The 16785-nt window shown below is 42.0% G+C and overlaps 1 protein-coding gene across 3 annotated transcripts in view; it reads left to right on the top strand.

Moving 5' to 3' along the window:
- Positions 1 to 8640, top strand: part of gne (glucosamine (UDP-N-acetyl)-2-epimerase/N-acetylmannosamine kinase) — a 122548-nt gene extending 113908 nt beyond the window's left edge. For all 3 annotated transcript variants that reach the window (XM_028805804.2, XM_051929905.1, XM_028805797.2), the window contains exon 12: positions 5088 to 8640. In XM_028805804.2, coding sequence (XP_028661637.1) covers positions 5088 to 5323 — 236 coding nt within the window. In that variant the 3' untranslated portion in view covers positions 5324 to 8640. The remainder of the gene's footprint in view (positions 1 to 5087) is intronic.
- Positions 8641 to 16785: the final 8145 nt, after the last annotated feature.

Below are 16785 nucleotides of genomic sequence, written 5' to 3'. Positions count from 1 at the left end.
TTGACTCACTAACTACAAGAACGTTTTTCATTAGAAACTTGTTTATAAATGTAATCATGGACTTTTTTTCTGTACTACTTAAACTCCAGCTACCACTGGTGTGTTTCAAATGAAAATTCTGGTAGAGGGAATTTTCGTTTAGATGTGCAGACTTTTCTAATTTTAACATTAACTTCTGTAACTAATAATAACTGAATAATAATTACTGAAATTCACACACCCTTTACCTTAGGAAAAAGTCGACCAAACAGTGGGATGCTGGTGACTGGCATGTCTCGGGCTACGTCCACAATACTACTTTTCCTGTTTTTAAATGAAAAGAATCTTAGTGCAAAAAGATTTATAAAAGTATATCAACCCACACTAAAATGACAGAAAATGTTTGTGATGTAGCCCTTTCTCTACACTGGGCATGCGCGCATTGGCAGAAAAATGGTAACCCCACAAGCCACAGGATTGATTGCAAGACTGTGGCAGCCTTTAAATTATTTGCCTTTTTTGTGCATGTATGCAGAATTCAAACTGTACAAATTTAGACACATACAGTTAAGCAGCACAACAAGTGCCATGGAAAGCAACTTCTCTGTGCTTGCTATGTTAGAATATGATTTTCTTCTTTAAAGGGTGACCAATCAGGGAATGAGACATAATAGGCAGGATCCAATCATGGAAACGCCACTTAATAATAAGCAGGAACCAATCAGAGCACAATTAGAGTCTGTGTTTTCAAAACTTTGCATTTTCGCCTGTCCACATTACAAACCTGAGCCAATACTTTCAGAACCACATACGGTTCTGGAGAGCATTTTATAAAAGATCCTGTTTTCAGAGGGTGTTAGTGTGAATGAAAGGCAAATATGGTGACTAATGTCTGCCTTAAACATAAACATAGTAGTGTGGACATTGGCTTGATTGGCATCAAAGACACCCTCTGATATTGTCATCATCTGTCAAAATATAGCAGTATGGATTTAAATATTAAGTGAATTGAGTGTCACAACTACCCTCACCCCAAGAAAGTATATTAGCTAGAAACTGTCAAAATTAACCCTTTCGGCCTTGACATCCTATTACTAGTATAGTGGTACCTCTGGTCACGACTGTAATTCGTTCCAAAACTCTGGATGCGAGCCGATTTGGTCACGACCCAAATGTAGTTTCCCCATAAGATTGTATGTAAATACAATTAATCCGTTCCAGATCGTACAAACTGTATGTAAATATATATATTTTTTTAAGCACAAAAATTAGTTAATTATTCCGTAGAATGCACAGTGTAATAGTAAACTAAATGTAAAAACATTGAATAACACTGAGAAAACCTTGAACAACAGAGAAAACTAGCATTGTAAGAGTTTGCGCTAGATCCTTACGAACCGCTCGCTGTAAACTTTTTTTTTTATGAGTTTTAAGTACAGGGAAAAAAAATTAAATGCCACTTCTCTTGCAAAACTTTTCAAACCATCCTCTACTGGCTTTAAATTCCTCATCTTCGCCACTCGAAGAAGGATTTTTTTTTTCAGCAAATCACCATGAATCTTCCTGGCTTTCTCGCATATGATCGCCTCGCTTACGCTATCCCCTGCAAGTTGCTTCTTGTTCAACCACACTAGCAACAGTTTTTTCCACCTCTTCCAGCACTTGAGGCCTCTGCTTGCTTAACATTGTAACGCCTTTCGCAACATCAGCTGCTTTGTTAGGCCCTGTATACGCAAACAAATGAAAATGGGAAACGGAGAATGGGAAATCATTGGCACTTAGAGAAACTGGCCGCCACTGTTTTTGTTCACCACCAGAGCGTGTGGCCGTGAACAGATGCAAAATTTTGGCAAATGTTTTGATCGTAACCCGATTTTTACGTGTTCGGAAACGTTCGTGACCAGAGGTTCTACTCTACATATATATGCAGACGTTTTTGTAAAGCACAGGTGTGTTTGCAGCCCTTGGAACCGGGCGTGCTACCATTAGCACAGACTGAAGAGACTGGGATACAGTCCGCTGAAACACGGAAATGAAACAAGTAGTATTGAAGTATTTGGTAGCTACTGTATAATAGTGGTAATTTTTTTGTTTTTTCATTTTTGAGCTTCCTAGACACCCCAAAGGTACAATATCTCACAAAATAATTTTTCCCATAAAAACAGAAAATCCAGGGCCGAAAGGGTTAAAACAGCAACATCTCAAGTTCAGAATCAAATTTATGTGTTTCTTTTGTATTTTGTTTTTATTAACTGTTTTGAGGAGACCTGAAAGTAAGAATTTCACCGTACTGTGTGTACACATAAAAATAAACCTGACATGAGTGTATTTGGGATGAAAAAGGACAAATCGCGTTAACCTGGAAAGAAGATGCAGACTACACACGCTACACGACTTGACCTGCACACTATATGTCCTGTAGCAGTGCTAACCACTACACCTGGAAAAACGATTTTCTGAATGCCTGTTCTTTCTACACCAGCACTCTGTGACACTGAGGCATCCTGCCGATGGCTTCTTCTTTTTTTACAAAGTGGAAGGAGCACTCATCAGACTTTCTTGGTGGCTCTTCATATTTAGCACCGTCAGGCAGCCCTCCTGTAAATGCTGCTCAGCACCGTCGGCGTAATGCTTCATGCTCAAATTCCAGACATTGATCGGCTATGCATTTTTTATTATTTCTTTTTCAAATTAGTTTAGATTAAATAAAGTTTATTAATCCCCAGGGGACATTCAGATGCACAGAGCTTCAGAAGCATAAAAAACAGGATGCAGACTCACAGGACAAATAATACAGTATCTCACAAAAGTGAGTACACCCTTAAGTGAAAAATGTCCAGATTGTGCCCAAAGTGTCAATATTTTGTGTGGCCACCGTTATTTTCCAGCACTGCCTTAACTCTCTTGGGCATGGAGTTCACTAGAGCTTCACAGGTTGCCACTGGAATCCTCTTCCACTCCTCCATGACCACATCACGGAGCTGGTGGATGTTAGAGACCTTGCGCTCCTCCACCTTCCGTTTGAGGATGCCCCACAGATGCTCAGTAGGGTTTAGGTCTGGAGACATGCTTGACCAGTCCAGCACCTTTACCCTCAGTTTCTTTAGCAAGGCAGTGGTCATCTTGGAGGTGTATTTGGGGTCGTTATCATGTAGGAATACTGACTGCCCTGCGGCCCAGGGAGGGGATCATGCTCTGCTTCAGTATGTCACTGTACATGTTGGCATTCATGGTTCCCTCAATGAAATGTACCTCCCCAGTGCCGGCAGCACTCATGCAGCCCCAAACCATGACACTCCCACCACCATGCTTGACTGTAGGCAAGACACGCTTGTCTTTGTACTCCTCACCTGGTTTCCGCCACACACGCTTGACACCATCTGAACCAAATAAGTTTATGTTGGTCTCATCAGACCACAGGACATGCTTCCAGTAATTCACGTCCTTAGTCTGCTTGTCTTCAGCAAACTGTTTGTGGGCTTACTTGTGCATCATCTTTAGAAGTGGCTTCCTTCTGGGACGACAGTCATGCAGACCAATTTGATGCAGTGTGCAGCGAATGCTGGCAGCACTCCTACATCTATTTTCAAAAGGCAACTTCTGGATATGACGCTGAGCACGTGCACTCAACTTCTTTGGTCGACCATGGCGAGGCCTGTTCTGAGTGGAACCTGTCCTGTTAAACCACTGTATGTATGGTCTTGGCCACCGTGCTGCAGCTCAGTTTCAGGGTGTTGGCAATCTTCTTATAGCCGAGGCCATCTTTATGTAGAGCAACAATTCTTTTTTTCAAATCCTCAGAGTTCTTTGCCATGAGGTGCCATGTTGAACTTCCAGTGACCAGTATGAGAGAGTGTGAGAGCGATAACACCAAATTTAACACACCTGAGACCTTGTAACACTAACGAGTCACATGACACCGGGAAGGGAAAATTGCTAATTGGGCACAATTTGGACATTTTTCACTTAGGGGTGTACTCACTTTTGTTGCCAGCGGTTTAGACATTAATGGCTGTGTGTTGAGTTATTTTGAGGGGACAGCAAATTTACACCGTTATAGAAGCTGTACACGGACTACGTTATACCAAAGTGTCATATCTTCAGTGTTGTCCCATGAAAAGATGCAATAAAATATTTACAAAAATGTGAGGGGTGTACTCACTTTTGTGAGATACTGTACATCCAATCAATCAATTAGTAAATAAAAACAAACTTAATGAGTGCATCATTGCTTCATAGCAGTGGTCAGAAAAGACCCCCAAAGGCATTTCTTAGTACACCGTGGTGGAATGAGCCTGTGGGTAAAAGTCCTCCAAGAGAGCACCTCCCTGGAGGGGAGTTTTCTTGATGGCATCCAATTTTCCCCAACAGCTTCCAGTGTGTCCAGGGTTCACTTTGTTGATGGAGCAGGATTTCCTAATAACGTTTGTTCAGGCCTTGTGCTTTCCCATGGAGACTGCACTGTAGAACACTACACTAGCTACTATGGACTTGGTTGAACATTTCCAGCGGTTTGCTGCACACATCAAAAGAACCGAGTCACCTTAGCAAGTCCAGTCTACTCTGGCTCGTCTTGTCCAGCACCACTATGTCATCAGAACAGTCCGGTTTGCTGTTTATGTGAACCCCCAGGTACTTTGTAGCTCTGTGGCACTTCCACATTTCCCCATGACTGGGGACTCGTCTTAGAGGTTCTTTGGCACGCCGGAAGTTCACCAACAGCTTATGTAATGCAATTGCGTTTAAGGGAACCAATGATACTGGACTTTTGTACTTCTTCATTGGCTGGCGCTGCATAACCATTGACTTGGCAAAGCTCAACCTGGAAATGCAAGCATGTGATTAAAAAAAATGGTGAAAGTAAGGGGCTATGTCCTTTCAAACACCATCGCTAAATCAGGCAGTTCAGTGAGAACGCGCACACGCACCCCCAAAATGGGAAACCTAAAAACACTGCAGGGCCAATACCAAAAATAAGTTTGCAGCCCCTGGCAAAGCTTGTACTCTGGATCATTGAATTGAATAAAGATATCACAATATGAGGACTAGTTAAATGTGCGGTAATTCTTTACCATCTGACCGTGTGTTTTGCTGTTTTCTTTTTTTAGCTGGAGTAGCTCTTGGTGTAGGAATCGTAAACATTCTTCATATGGTGAACCCCTCTTTGGTGATCCTCTCTGGAGTGCTAGCCTCTCATTATGAAGGAAGTGTCAAGCATGTGATCAGCCAGCGGGCTCTGTCCTCCGCACAAGAAGTCAGTGTGGCTTCCTCCTTTTTGAAGGAGCCAGCTCTTCTGGGAGCAGCCAGCATGGTGTTGGACTACGCCACACGAAGGATACACTGAAGGAGGCAACTGACCCTTGACTGTCAAACCTGAAACTTTTTTTTTTTTTGTTTTAATTTGAGGTACTAAGGCAGGTACTCTTACATAAACTTTGTTAAAATGTTGAAAGGAAAACATGAAGGTGTTTAAGTACCAGGTAAACTGGATGACAAATCAGGCAAGTATATATCCAACAGACGTCCGTAAAGTGAATTAGTTTACCGTAAAGCTACGTGTGCTTACTTTCCTAAGATTAATAGGTCTGACTGACCCTCCTGCTACTTAGTTTGGTATAGTCCCTCTTTTTATATATAGGAATTCCCAGAATTTTTAAAGACGTCCAACATGATATTTCATATCTGGATTTTATATGAGATAACAAGAGTTAAAATGGTGTTTCATGTTTCACCTGAATAACAATCTGAATTGAGCTGTCATCAGTGGTCAGCTGGTCATTCATGAAGGTGCCATCCCAGCATTGGTTGACGGGGCACAGATGAACATTTATTTTTTTTAATTCCTTGTCTGGTCTTCTTGCTTCTTGTTCTTTTAAAAGTACAGTAGTTTCTGTTTGTTAAGTCAGTAGGTGGGCTCTTACCAATGTCAAAGTTTTTTCTTAGACATTTTTAAAAAGAAAATACAGAACACTGTAAAGTGCGCTGTCCCTAATGTTTGAGACAAAGGCACATCATATTTCGTTGATTTGTCCCTGGGCTTCACAGTTTTAAATGTGTAAGCTAACAGTTCACTTGTGATTAGAGTGCACATTCTAAGATCTTATTAAGAGGTATTTTTGATACATTTTGGTTTCACCATGTAGATATGACAGCATTTTTTACGTGTTGCCCACCCCCGGCATCCCCATTTCATGTTTGGGACACAGTAATGGTATTTATATAGGAGCAGTCATGCTTAATATTTCGTTGCTTGTGTCTTGCATGCAATGACTGCTTGAAATGTGTGATTCATAAACACCCCCAGGGGCCGAGTATCTTCTCCAGTGATGCTCTACCAGGCCTCTTATTTCAGCTTACTTTGGGGGGCTTGTCCCTTTACATTTTCGTTTTAGCAAATGGAAGGCATGCTTAGTTGGATTTAGACTGAGTGACTGCCTTGAACTTTGTTGCCTTAGCAGTATGGTTGGGATCGTTGTCCTGTTGTTGAATGAAGCCCCGTCTAATAAATTTGGTGGCATTTGCTTGAGCAGATGACTTCATTCTGATATGCCATCAGGAGTTCTGAATATATGAAGATAAGTGTGCCAGTACCTGAGGCAGCCATGTATACCCCAACACAAAATTCCCACCATCATGTTTAACAGATGAGGTGGTCGGCTTTGGATCTTGGGCAGTTCTGTTTCACGTCCACACTTTTCTTCTTGCCGTCACTCTAATGACACAGGTTCATCTTGGTGTGATATGTCCACAAGATCTTTTTTAAGAACTCAGTAGACTTTTTCAAGTAATTCTTCGGCAGCTGTAATCTGGTCGTCCTGTTTCTGTAGCTAACTAGTGGCTTTCATCTTGCAGTGTACCCGTCTGTGTTTCTGTTTATGACATCTTCTGTGGATGGTAGTCATTGGCGTATCCACCCGGCCTCCTGAAAACTGTTTCTGATCTGTCGGACAAACGTTTGGAGGTTTTTCTTCATTATGGGTGAGAATTCTACTGTCATCTGCAGTGGAAGTCTTCCTTGGCCCACCAGTGCCTTTGCAATTCCAAAGCTCACAGTTTCACTCTTTCTTTTGTGAATTAGGACGCTGTATAGCGCCCGACCTGGCACAGACTCGGACAGAGGCACGTGTAAAAACACAAAGGCTTTGTTTTTCTTCAGCTGGAGGGCACATCTTCCCCGTGAACCCCCCAGCCCCAAAGCACTTCAAATAAATCACAACACTCCCTTCTCGAACCACCACTCCTCCCTGGCAACCTTGTCCTCTTCCTCCCGATTCTGGCTCCTGATTGGTGGTTTTTGGCCCTTTTTACAGCCCACCTGGAAGTACTCCAAGTGCTTGATCACCTGTTTCTGAGTGCACTTCCAGGTGGGGGCTGTAGAGTTGTCCAGGCCGGCTCAGGGACCCATGCAGCACCCCCTGGCAGCCACCCCAGATCCCAACAGCCCTGCGGGAAACTGAGGCACCATCGTCAGCCAGGGAAGCTGCCACCAAGGGTCCCGGGGGAGGTACTGAGACACCCATGGTTGCTCCCCTGGAACATATGTAGAAGGGACGTCCCGGCCAGACATGGGACCCGGCCACCCGCCTCACTTTATGATAATGTTTCACGCAGTTGACTTTGGTCATCCTAAGGTTGGCTGATGTATCTCAGTTTTATGCTTGTTTTTCGGTCTCATAATGGCTTCTTTGACCTTCATTGACGCAAGTCTGTTCTTCATGTTGAAAAATGACAACAGATGACCCCAAAGGTGATGAAAAGCTTGGAAGCTCTCTTATATTTGCACCAATTACAGGTGTGTTCAATCTCCCAGACATTGTGGCATCCTGAAATGAGGGGACCCTGTATAGAAAGTTCTGATATTTCTACATGATGAAACCAAAATGTATAAAAGTAACCTGAGGCTGTAAGCCCTTAAGTCCATCAGGTTTGTTTGTTTAGCTAATAGCTGAGCTGCTCCCAATATCTCATCCAGGTCCATCTTAAAGGTTGTCAGGGTTTCTTCTTCAACTACATGGCAGGGTAGTTTGTTCCAGACTCTTGCAACTCTTGGTTTAAAGAAGTGCTTTCTGCCTACAGAACAAGAAACCTCAGAGCCCTATGCTCTTCTGTGACAACAAGCTAAATGCTGAATGTGTAGAGACAAATGTTGAGGTGATGAGGGAAATCGCACAGCGGGTCTCCACACAGAAACAGAAGAGCAGGTTCCCCGGATTTCCTCTGTAAGACAGAAGGGGGATACGTGGGCTTCGATTTCATGGGATTCTGTCAGCTACACCTATTACTGTTCCAGGGATGTCAGGTTGACTTCATCACACAAAGAAGACCACTTGTGGCCAAATTAGCTGGACTTCTTAGAATCTTTTATTATACAACATTTGTTTTTACGAAATACATAGGAGAAATTATGAAATAGGGTCACGGGTTCACTCCGTTGCGAATTGTTTTTTCGGTGATGCTGATGCATTTGGTTAAGGCTGGTTAATAAAAGAAGGAATCATGCGAATGTTTTCCTTTTATGGGACCTAAACACTTTAATTCTTTTTTTTATATTTTACATGTTTTTTTTTTTTATTTTTGACCTTAACATGTCTATTTATTGCTTGTAATTTGCGAAAAGTGTAAATAAATTGCGGAGTACAAGTCTGTTCATTCAAAGTAAAATTGAAAATGTCAAGTGGGTGTTAATGTGTGTAAGGAAATTATTGGTTCTTTTACAGTGGGGCAAAAAAGTATTTAGTCAGCCACCGATTGTGCAAGTTCTCCCACTTAAAAAGATGAGAGAGGCCTGTAATTTTCATCATATGTATACCTCAACTATGAGAGACAAAATGAGAAAAACAAAATCCAGAAAATCATATTGTCTGATTTTTGAAGAATTTATTTGCAAATTATGGTGGAAAAAAAGTATTTGGTCAATAACAAAAGTTCATCTCAATACTTTGTTATATACCCTTTATTGGCAGTGACAGAGGTCAGACGTTTTCTGTAAGTCTTCACAAGGTTTTCACACACTGTTGCTGGTATTTTGGCCCATTCCTCCATGCAGATCTCCTCTAGAGCAGTGATGTTTTGGGGCTGTCGCTGAGCAACACGGACTTTCAACTCCCTCCAAAGATTTTCTATGGGGTTGAGATCTGGTGACTGGCTAGGCCACTCCAGGACCTTGAAATGCTTCTTACGAAGCCACTCCTTCGTTACCCAGGCGATGTGTTTGGGATCATTGTCATGCTGAAAGACCCAGCCACATTTCATCTTCAATGCCCTTGCTGATGGAAGGAGGTTTTCACTCAAAATCTGACGATACATGGCCCCATTCATTCTTTCCTTTAAACGGATCAGTCGTCATGGTCCCTTTGCAGAAAAACAGCCCCAAAGCATGATGTTTCCACCCCCATGCTTTACAGTAGGTATGGTGTTCTTTCTCCTCCAAACACGACGAGTAGAGTTTTTACCAAAAAGTTCTATTTTGGTTTTATCTGACCATATGACATTCTCCCAATCCTCTTCTGGATCATCCAAATGCTCTCTAGCAAACTTCAGACGGGCCTGCACATGTACTGGCTTAAGCAGGGGGACACGTCTGGCACTGCAGGATTTGAGTCCCTGGCGGCGTAGTGTGTTACTGATGGTAGCCTTTGTTACTTTGGACCCAGCTCTTCGCAGGTCATTCACTAGGTCCCCCCGTGTGGTTCTGGGATTTTTGCTCACCGTTCTTGTGATCATTTTGACCCCACGGGGTGAGATCTTGCGTGGAGCCCCAGATCGAGGGAGATTATCAGTGGTCTTGTATGTCTTCCATTTTCTAATAATTGCTCCCACAGTTGATTTCTTCACACCAAGCTGCTTACCTATTGCAGATTCAGTCTTCCCAGCCTGGTGCAGGTCTACAATTTTGTTTCTGGTGTCCTTTGACAGCTCTTTGGTCTTGGCCCTAGTGGAGTTTGGAGTGTGACTGTTTGAGGTTGTGGACAGGTGTCTTTTATATTGATAACGAGTTCAAACAGGTGCCATTAATACAGGTAACGAATGGAGGACAGAGGAGCCTCTTACAGAAGAAGTTACAGGTCTGTGAGAGCCAGAAATCTTGCTTGTTTGTTATTGACCAAATACTTATTTTCCACCATAATTTGCAAATAAATTCTTTAAAAATCAGACAATGTGATTTTCTGGATTTTGTTTTTCTCATTTTGTCTCTCATAGTTGAGGTATACCTATGATGAAAATTACAGGCCTCTCTCATCTTTTTAAGTGGGAAAACTTGCACAATTGGTGGCTGACTAAATACTTTTTTGCCCCACTGTATATGGTTAGGCATCATTAGCCGCTTTGTAACAGCCTGGCTTAGCCAAAGAGAAGAGTTAACCCAGTGCTCAAGTGGGATATTCTTTTTCCAGGGTTTGGCTTTGTTTCGGTCTTAATGTCTCACAGCTTCCACCCAAATCTGCAAATGAAGAATGAAGTTCATAAATGTAAAATCATGCAGATAATGGCAGCACCTCAGTTTTTTGGTCTTCATTGTCCATCAGCTCAGGCCTTGAAATATTTTCCTGTTTCAAGTCATCCGGTCATATGCTCACTTTTTTTTTTTTTCTCTAAAATACTGTTAAACAAACCACTTTGCAGTATGCTTTTGTGAACCGAAGAGGAACACTTTCACACACAGGGATGAGAATTTGAATGGGAGACTCTCCTTCCACTTCATTCACGTGTTTAGGACGCTGTGAGTATACAACTGGGTGACTTGACATGACGCATTTAAGGCAAGATTTTTTTCATGGACGTTTGATATTATTTGCTGTTGTCCTGAATTGGTCGCCATAGGCACCCAGTCAATTTGGTGAAATTTTGTGACCTGTGTTCTCCAGGAAAATGTAAGATTTCAAGTTTTTATTGGCCATCAATGAGGTAAGTAACATAACTGTGTAAATAAATCCTTTTTGGGTGGAGTGTTTCTTTTTAGATCCAACCGACTGAACTGAACTGAATCTGGGACATTAGAGCTTGTATAATGCAACAGCATTCTTCATCATGGCATTATTAGATAACTAGCTGTGTAAGCCCATGCTGTAAAAAGCCCAGTCTTCTAGAAACTATTGAAGTCGTCAGAAAAAATATTGAAATGCAGAGTCGGCCTTTCGTTTTGCAGATGTGCTCACCCACCTTGTCTATCAGCGGCTAAACAAGTTTCTCTCTCGTTTGTCTTTCGTCGGCGGTTTCACTTTCTTTCAGCTTCATGCTGTAGCCTTGAACTTCTTTCTTCTTCCGAGTCGTTAACTTGGGGCTGCCTTGCCGGCTCTTTGAGCTTCATGCTGTAGCCTCGCATTTCTGGGCCTGACAGACAGACACACACACACTTCCACATATAGACGTTTATATACAGTCGTGCTTGAAAGTTTGTGAACCCTTTAGAATTTTCTATATTTCTGCATAAATATGACCTAAAACATCATCAGATTTTCACTCACAAAGAGAAACCAGTTAAACAAATGAGACAAAAATATTATACTTGGTCATGTATATATTGAGGAAAATGATCAAATATTACATATTTGTGAGTGGCAAAAGTATGTGAACCTTTGCTTTCAGTATCTGGTGTGACCCCCCTTTGCAGAAATAACTGCAACTAAACATGTCCGGTAACTGTTGATCAGTCCTGCACACCGGCTTGGAGGAATTTGAGCCCATTCCTCCGTACAGAACAGCTTCAACTCTGGGATGTTGGTGGGTTTCCTCACATTAACTGCTCGCTTCAGGTCCTTCCACAACATTTCGATTGGATTAAGGTCAGGACTTTGATTTGGCCATTCCAAAACAATAACTTTGTTCTTCTTTAACCATCCTTTGGTAGAACAACTTGTGTGCTTAGGGTCGTTGTCTTGCTGCATGACCCACCTTCTCTTGAGATTCAGTTCATGGACAGATGTCCTGACATTTTCCTCTGATGAGAAATCTCTGATTATAATTCAGAATTCATTGTTCCATCAATGAAGACAAGCCATCCTGGCCCAGATGCAGCAAAACAGGCCCAAACCATGATACTACCACCACCATGTTTCACAGATGGGATAAGGTTCTTATGCTGGAATGCAGTGCAGTGCTTTCCTTGCTCCAAACATAACGCTATTCATTTAAACCAAAAAGTTCTATTTTGGTCTTGTCCGTCCACAAAACATTCTTCCAATAGCCTTCTGGTTTGTCCACGTGATCTTTAGCAAACTGCAGACGAGCAGAAATGTTTTTTTGGAGAGCAGTGGCTTTCTCCTTGCAACCCTGCCATGCACACCATTGTTGTTGTGTGTTCTCCTGATGGTGGACTCATGAACATGAACATTAGCCAATGTGAGAGAGGGCCTTCAGTTGCTTAGAAGTTACCCTGGGTTCCTTTGTGACCTCGCCGACTATTACACGCCTTGTTCTTCGAGTGATCTTTGTTGGTCGACCACTCCTGGGGTGGGTAACAATGGTCTTGAATTTCCCCCATTTGTACACAATCTGTCTGACTGTGGATTGGTGGAGTCCAAACTCTTTAGAGATGGTTTTGTAACCTTTTCCAGCCTGATGAGCATCAACAACACGTCCTCAGAAATCTCCTTTGTTCGTGCCATGATACACTCCCACAAACATGTGTTGTGAAGAGCAGACTTTGATAGATCCCTGTTCTTTAAATAACACAGGGTGCCCACTCACACCTGATTGTGATTGAAAACACCAGACTTGAATTTCACCTTCAAACTAACTGCTAATCCTAGAGGGTCACATACTTTTGCCACTCACAAATATGTAATATTCGATAAATAAATGACAAAGTATAATATTTTTGTCTCATTTGTTTAACTGGTTTCTCTTTATCTACTTTTAGGACTTGAGTGAAAATCCGATGATGTTTTAGGTCATATTTATGCAGAAATATAGAAAATTCTAAAGGATTCACAAACTTTCAAGTACAACTGTATGTGTGTATGTATGTGTATATATATATATATATATATATATATATATATAATGATGCCTTTCAACATCAGTATTTTTATTGTTGCGTTTTAACCTCCTTGGTGTTAACCCTGAGTGTGACTTGGGCTCAGAATTCTAGTACGGTTAACTACCAGTTGCACTCGGGGTGACATGTAATGATCCACTTTACATTTTTAAGCCTAATGAACACCCAGGACAGTATTATGTTGCCTTGTACTGGACGAAATAACGTTACGCCAATAATATCCAACTTCAGAGCCATACATCAAGTGCCTTGAGCATGGGAAAGGCACTACATCAATAAAATGTATTGTTATTATTATTATTGCATCATCACAGTTCTTGACCATAGTTTTTTTTGGCAGAAGTGAGATTAGGGTAACTTAAGGTTAGGGGGTTTGTGTGGTTCATGTAGAACAGACATGAGGTAATGTCACTTCCACTGTGAAACTGCTGCTTATTATTATATTCAGTGACTTTCGCCAAGAGTCTGAATACTTGTGTCAATGTGAGATTTTAGTTTTTTTTTTTTTTTATCTTGTTTTCGCTTTGTCATTCTGGGCTATTGAGTGTTGCTTGATGCGACAAAAAACTGAATGCAACTCTTTTGAGGTGGTTGTTGACCAATAAAGACATATAGTAGGGTCTTTACGTGGTTGCCGGCTGCATACGATCAGCATACAGTCAGCTGGGGACCGATCAGCTGATGCTGTTACATCGCTTTCATTTTCAATCTCCAGATTATTTGGATCAAACTCAGAGCGTGATAAGTCAGAGTCTGATTCAGCAATAATATGCAAAACATTGTCTATGGAGTATTTTGCTCTGCGTATTCGCTTCACTCTCCCACCAGATCCGCCTTTAGCTCTGGTAGCCGGGAGCTGTTGTGTTGTGAATTCCTACTGGGTACAGAAAAAATATTCAGCCCTCAAGGAGTTAAACAATTTTAGGATAAGACTACAACATGGCCAAATGTGAAAAAAGTGAGAGGAGCTTTGGGTATTTTCTGAAGGCACCAAATGCACCACTCAGTGCTCACGGCAGATGTGCATTTTCAGCAGTGAGGTTTCTCTTCCCAGTTTTAATGGTGTACCACTGGTTCTAAATAACTGTAGCCTCTAGAGGGGTCGATAAAAAGGTCTGAATGGACCTGACGGAAACATGTGATCAATTCAAAGTTATTTCAGTGGTAGCCCCCTAGGTGAGTACACTTAACCCAGTGCTTCATATGCCAATTGAGTGGTCACACGTGGCTACCGGATCCTATACAGCAGTGGTCTCCAACCTTTTTTAGATAGATACTTTATTAATTCCAAGGGGAAATTCACATACTCCAGCAGCAGCATACTGATAAAGAATAATATTAAATTAAAGAGTGATAACAATGCAGGTACACAGACAGACAATATCTTTGTATAATGTTAACGTTTACCACCCCGGGTGGAATTGAAGAGTCACATAGTGTGGGGGAGGAACGATCTCCTCAGTCTGTCAGTGGAGCAGGATGGTGACAGCAGTCTGTCGCTGAAGCTGTTCCTCTGCCTGGAGATGACACTGTTTAGTGGATGCAGTGGATTCTCTATAATTGATAGGAGCCTGCTCAGCGCCCGTCGCTCCACCACGGATGTCAAACTGTCCAGCTCTGTGCCTACAATAGAGCCTGCTTTCCTCACCAGTTTGTCCAGGCGTGAGGCGTCTTTCTTCTTTATGCTGCTTCCCCAGCACACCACCACGTACAGTGGTGTGAAAAACTATTTGCCCCCTTCCTGATTTCTTATTCTTTTGCATGTTTGTCACACAAAATGTTTCTGATCATCAAACACATTTAACCATTAGTCAAATATAACACAAGTAAACACAAAATGCAGTTTGTAAATGGTGGTTTTTATTATTTAGGGAGAAAAAAAAATCCAAACCTACATGGCCCTGTGTGAAAAAGTAATTGCCCCCTGAACCTAATAACTGGTTGGGCCACCCTTAGCAGCAATAACTGCAATCAAGTGTTTGCGATAACTTGCAGTGAGTCTTTTACAGCACTCTGGAGGAATTTTGGCCCACTCATCTTTGCAAAATTGTTGTAATTCAGCTTTATTTGAGGATTTTCTAGCATGAACCGCCTTTTTAAGGTCATGCCATAGCATCTCAATTGGATTCAGGTCAGGACTTTGACTAGGCCACTCCAAAGTCTTCATTTTGTTTTTCTTCAGCCATTCAGAGGTGGATTTGCTGGTGTGTTTTGGGTCATTGTCCTGTTGCAGCACCCAAGATCGCTTCAGCTTGAGTTGACGAACAGATGGCCGGACATTCTCCTTCAGGATTTCTTGGTAGACAGTAGAATTCATGGTTCCATCTATCACAGCAAGCCTTCCAGGTCCTGAAGCAGCAAAACAACCCCAGACCATCACACTACCACCACCACATTTTACTGTTGGTATGATGTTCTTTTTCTGAAATGCTGTGTTCCTTTTACGCCAGATGTAACGGGACATTTGCCTTCCAAAAAGTTCAACTTTTGACTCATCAGTCCACAAGGTATTTTCCCAAAAGTCTTGGCAATCATTGAGATGTTTCTTAGCAAAATTGAGACGAGCCCTAATGTTCTTTTTGCTTAACAGTGGTTTGCGTCTTGGAAATCTGCCATGCAGGCCGTTTTTGCCCAGTCTCTTTCTTATGGTGGAGTCGTGAACACTGACCTTAATTGAGGCAAGTGAGGCCTGCAGTTCTTTAGACGTTGTCCTGGGGTCTTTTGTGACCTCTCTTGATGAGTCGTCTCTGCGCTCTTGGGGTAATTCTGGTCGGCCGGCCACTCCTGGGAAGGTTCACCACTGTTCCATGTTTTTGCCATTTGTGGATAATGGCTCTCACTGTGGTTCGCTGGAGTCCCAAAGCTTTAGAAATGGCTTTATAACCTTTACCAGACTGATAGATCTCAATTACTTCTGTTCTCATTTGTTCCTGAATTTCTTTGGATCTTGGCATGATGTCTAGCTTTTGAGGTGCTTTTGGTCTACTTCTCTGTGTCAGGCAGCTCCTATTTAAGTGATTTCTTGATTGAAACAGGTGTGGCAGTAATCAGGCCTGGGGGTGGCTACGGAAATTGAACTCAGGTGTGATACACCACATTTAGATTATTTTTTAACAAGGGGGCAATTACTTTTTCACACAGGGCCATGTAGGTTTGGATTTTTTTTCTCCCTAAATAATAAACACCATCATTTAAAAACTGCATTTTGTGTTTACTTGTGTTATATTTGACTAATGGTTAAATGTGTTTGATGATCAGAAACATTTTGTGTGACAAACATGCAAAAGAATAAGAAATCAGGAAGGGGGCAAATAGTTTTTCACACCACTGTAGAAGAGGACGCTCGCCACAACCGTCTGATAGAACATCTACAGCATCTTATTGCAGATGTTGAAGGACGCCAGCCTTCTAAGGAAGTATAACCGGCTCTGTCCTCTCTTACACAGAGCATCAGTATTGGCAGTCCAGTCTAATTTATCATCCAGCTGCACTCCCAGGTATTTATAGGTCTGCACCATCTGTGCACAGTCACCTCTGTCTGCATCACAGACTAGTTTAATGTAAGATCATTTTCCACGGACTGGCCATCACACATATGTACTAAAGCAGCTTCTCTTTTAATGCAGGATGCTTGCTTTCTATGTGGTGAAGCAGTTTTGAAGGCTTTATGGCCTCATTGGACAGATATTAGCAAATACTGGCCACATATAACACAGAACGGGCTTGGAGCACGTGAATCACCTTTTGCGATAAACCCGTAATCTTCTTTCGTAGCCAGTCTTAGAATCTTTTCTGTCTCATCGTTGGGT

Source organism: Erpetoichthys calabaricus, chromosome 7 (genome assembly GCF_900747795.2).
Source record: "Erpetoichthys calabaricus chromosome 7, fErpCal1.3, whole genome shotgun sequence".
Lineage (NCBI taxonomy): Eukaryota > Metazoa > Chordata > Cladistia > Polypteriformes > Polypteridae > Erpetoichthys > Erpetoichthys calabaricus.
Note: the sequence above shows the minus strand (reverse complement) of the source record. Positions and strands in the feature narration are given on the sequence as shown.